Source organism: Pestalotiopsis fici, assembly GCF_000516985.1.
Source record: "Pestalotiopsis fici W106-1 unplaced genomic scaffold PFICI_Scf_16, whole genome shotgun sequence".
In the NCBI taxonomy this organism is placed as follows: Eukaryota; Fungi; Ascomycota; class Sordariomycetes; order Amphisphaeriales; family Sporocadaceae; genus Pestalotiopsis; species Pestalotiopsis fici.
In genome coordinates, this window is record NW_006917106.1 from 117,401 (window position 1) to 120,923 (window position 3,523).

Sequence of the window (3,523 nt, forward strand, 5' to 3'; positions counted from 1 at the left end):
GGGGGGGAATCAATTTCTCATACTTACAGAAGAACGTCATACTGTCCTTGGTCTCTTTCTGTTGGTGGCTCAGCATTTCGCCATTGATGAACAGCTTGGACGGGCCCATGCCAGAGAAGCTGAGATAATGCTTCCCGGAAACTGGTGGCGTGTATGAGGTGGCAAAGCGAGCAGATAGTGGCTTTTCCTTGAGGCTGTCGTTCATCATTGATGTAAAGAAGCCACGGGCGTAGTGCTCTGTCCATACTGGCTCGCCGCCCAGCTCTAAATTATCGTAGAAGTCAGCCGTGAAGCCCTGGTTTCCCTCCCGGTTCCTTGATCCGTCAATCAAATCAGGATACACCCGAAATATATGTGCCCCTATGATTCATAAGTGATGTTTCATATACAATCAGGTCTGTATGACCTTACCCTTGGAGTAGCTGAGCTCGACTTGATCGCCAAGCCTGTTTTCAAAGGCATCGTATGGCGAAATTTTGTAATGGCAGTTGAGCGATGCGCTGCCGCCGCCGTAGGCAGCTGCATAATTGGCCAATGGCCCGAGCAATGCGAGTTTTTTGAACTTTCGAGGGTCGATGGGAAGGATGTTCTGGTGATTTTTCAAGAGTACGATGCCGTCTGCCCCAGCCTCTCGTATGAGATGCCGATGTTCAGGAAGATCGATTGACTTTTCAGGAGGAGTCTTGCGTCGGTCATCCAGCTTACCAGTACGCTTCAGTAGCTTGACAAAAGTAGCAGCGCATCTGTCCAATTCTTCAGCAGAGATGAGTCCTGAAAGTACAGCCTTTTTCACTGCTTCGGGAATGCGGTGACTTGGAGGTCCGGGCATCTCAAGGCCAAGCCTATTCATCATCTGTCAGTCTACGCGCACTCTTGTCAAACCGACTGGAGAATGGCTGTTCACGTACCCAAATTTCACACTCTCCACGGCGTTGGATACTGCTCCCCAATCGCTCATCAGGAGCCCATCGTAGCCCCATTCTTCTCTGAGAATGGTTTGGAGAAATAGTGGTTGTGCGTCAACATGCCGTCCGTTGACCTTGGGATAGCTCGACATGAAGCACCAGGGATCCGATTTCTTCAGAACGATCTCAAATGCACGCAAGTAGATCTCACTAATCATGCAATTAGTGAATGCGATTCCAAAACATGATTAGCTAGACATTTTACCGCAAAGCTCGTTCTGAGATTATCTCATTGACAGTGAAGCGGCGGGTGTCTTGCTCATTGGCAAGGAAATGCTTGACGGTAGCCCCCACCCTTTCGCTCTGTAACCCTTTGACATACTCGGCCGCCATGAGACCCGAGAGAAGAGGATCTTCAGAGAAAGCTTCAAAGTTACGACCTCCCAGGGGAGATCGATGGGTACACACTGTCGGTCCAAGAACGACGTATGCGCCTTTTGTTTGAGCTTCCTGACCCAGGGCCTGACCTATGCGCCTTGATAGGTCTCGATCAAAAGTTGCGGCAAGAGACACGCATGCAGGAAAGCAAGCGGCAGTCATTCCATCAAAGAAGTCAGCTCCCCTCGCACCATTTGGACCGTCAGATACCTGCAAAGGGTTAACAGAGCACGCGCATGACTATTGTGCCAAATACAAACTTTGAGGGACGGTATGTCCAACCTCTCTATTGGCATTGTCTCCCACGTATTTTTGCCCGCCAATAGGCTGATTTTCTCGTCGACTGTGAGACGGGCGACGAGGTCTTTGACCTCGCGATCCAAATCACCAATGGAGTCTGCCATTGCTTACCACCGCGGCAATTGACGCGCGATATCCTGCAATTTCAGAGCAAGTAATAGGTTTATTCGAGAAGGATGATCATGGAAGCACGAACTGAAATACAATCCCACATCAGATACTCTAGGTAGAGCGCTCTGCGCCACTCAGCATCTAGAGTGGACCGTCCCAACTTTGCCTCTCCAGAAGAGGGAGGACGGTATACTCCGGAAATTCTCCGCTTCATCAGATCATGCGCAGAGCGCAGTAGGTAGGAAGAGCCCGTCTGGGCCGTCGTCTCCGACGGCCCAGGATCCTATTCATAAATCACATGGTTCGATCCAACGGCAAGCCAACTTGACTTGTATATACTGATACCCACTCCCTAGATGTGTTCCGGGGCAGAAGGAGAAACGCTTCGACTTACTCCAGAGATTCTCCGCTAGCGTCCTCCGGCAACGCTGGTATTCGGAAGAGCATTACCGACTTCTCGGAACTATGCAGCTAGATCTCGCCCAATCAGACTCAGTTTTAGGAGCAAATAGAACAGGGACCACACTGGTCTAATTTTTGTGGTCTAGTCTTTTTTTTCCCTTTTCCCCATACGTTATGCAGGGTTCATTACACATTTTACACGGCACTCCGCTGTTTTCTCCAGCTCTTCCCAGTCTCCACCCCCGGAACCAGTCCTTTTGGCACAATTTCTGGGGTTGTAGGGTGGTGGACCATAAGCTCTGCAATATGGACTATCGCTGTTATATAAGTACCATCGACAATGTTTCGTTTATATATAGAGACATGCTTGACCCGTCTAGGTCGCAGTCCTGTTGATCTCTCCTTCCCTCATGGCCTTTGAGTTTCTTTGTCTGCCAGGGTTTCTGATCGAAATAACTTGAGCAACTAGCTGAAACGACTGTCTACCTTTTACATGGTTTCATTCGCAATGAATACCACTGAAGACTCGGTCAAGGGTGCTGTCCAGCATACCGACGCGTCTTCCAGAGTGTTAGAGGCAACATCAGCCGCCGCCGAGTTTGAAGCCGAACAACATTCACTTACCCGGTGGGAAGCCATTAAGAAGAACGTGAAACCGTTGGGATGGTGTGAGTAATGTTGACAAGTCCACTTTCACTTGCAAATCACGATGATTGACAAAGCTAGGCATGTACATGTTCTTCATATGTATTATGTGGGGATTTGATGGACTTGCTGGGGGTGTCGTAACCTCTATTGCAGAGTTTAGAAAAGACTTTGGTTATCCATATGCGGGAGATTATGTTGTAGATGCAAATTGGCAGCTTGGGTGGCTTGCCGCTACTTTATTCGGTAAGTCCTACTAAAGTTGTTCCAGTTTCGGCGTTTGGTAACTGTTTCCAAGGTCTTGTGTTTGGTGGTCTGGTTGCCGGGCTCGCTGTCAATAGATGGGGACGCCAGCCCGTCATTGGCGCAGGCTATCTGGTCAGTATTGCCGGAGTATTCGTGCAGGTCTTTGCCTCGACGCCTGCCGAGTTCTTCGGAGGTAAAGTTCTCACCGGTGTGCCGCTTGGCTGTTTCACGACAGTTGCTCCAACGTACGCATCCGAGATGGCTCCGTTGCCAATCAGAGGTGCCATCACTGCAGGTATGAATTTCGCTATCGTTCTCGGGCAGTTGATTGGTTACGGCGTTATGCGACAGGCCAGTTTTTATACTGGTGCCCTAACTTATAAGATTCTTTTCTCAACCCAATGGGGCTTCGCCGTCGTTGGTCTTGTCATCCTGCCTTTCTTTCCCGAGTGAGTAGACAAACGAACCCCCCCCCC

General features: G+C 49.7%; 2 protein-coding genes across 2 annotated transcripts in view; one reads left to right on the plus strand and one right to left on the minus strand.

Annotated features, from left to right (window-relative positions):
• Nucleotides 1-1,747, minus strand: part of PFICI_15207 (uncharacterized protein) — a gene marked incomplete at both ends in the record, with an annotated part of 3,109 nt that extends 1,362 nt beyond the window's left edge. Inside the window, 5 exons of the mRNA XM_007843788.1 lie at nt 28-360; nt 412-842; nt 909-1,115; nt 1,171-1,553; nt 1,604-1,747. Coding sequence (XP_007841979.1) covers nt 28-360; nt 412-842; nt 909-1,115; nt 1,171-1,553; nt 1,604-1,747 — 1,498 coding nt within the window. The remainder of the gene's footprint in view (nt 1-27; nt 361-411; nt 843-908; nt 1,116-1,170; nt 1,554-1,603) is intronic.
• Nucleotides 1,748-2,664: 917 nt separating this feature from the next.
• PFICI_15208 (uncharacterized protein) overlaps nt 2,665-3,523 on the plus strand; it is a gene marked incomplete at both ends in the record, with an annotated part of 1,966 nt that continues 1,107 nt past the window's right edge. Inside the window, 3 exons of the mRNA XM_007843789.1 lie at nt 2,665-2,824; nt 2,883-3,047; nt 3,100-3,496. Of these exons, the coding sequence (XP_007841980.1) occupies nt 2,665-2,824; nt 2,883-3,047; nt 3,100-3,496 (722 nt within the window). The remainder of the gene's footprint in view (nt 2,825-2,882; nt 3,048-3,099; nt 3,497-3,523) is intronic.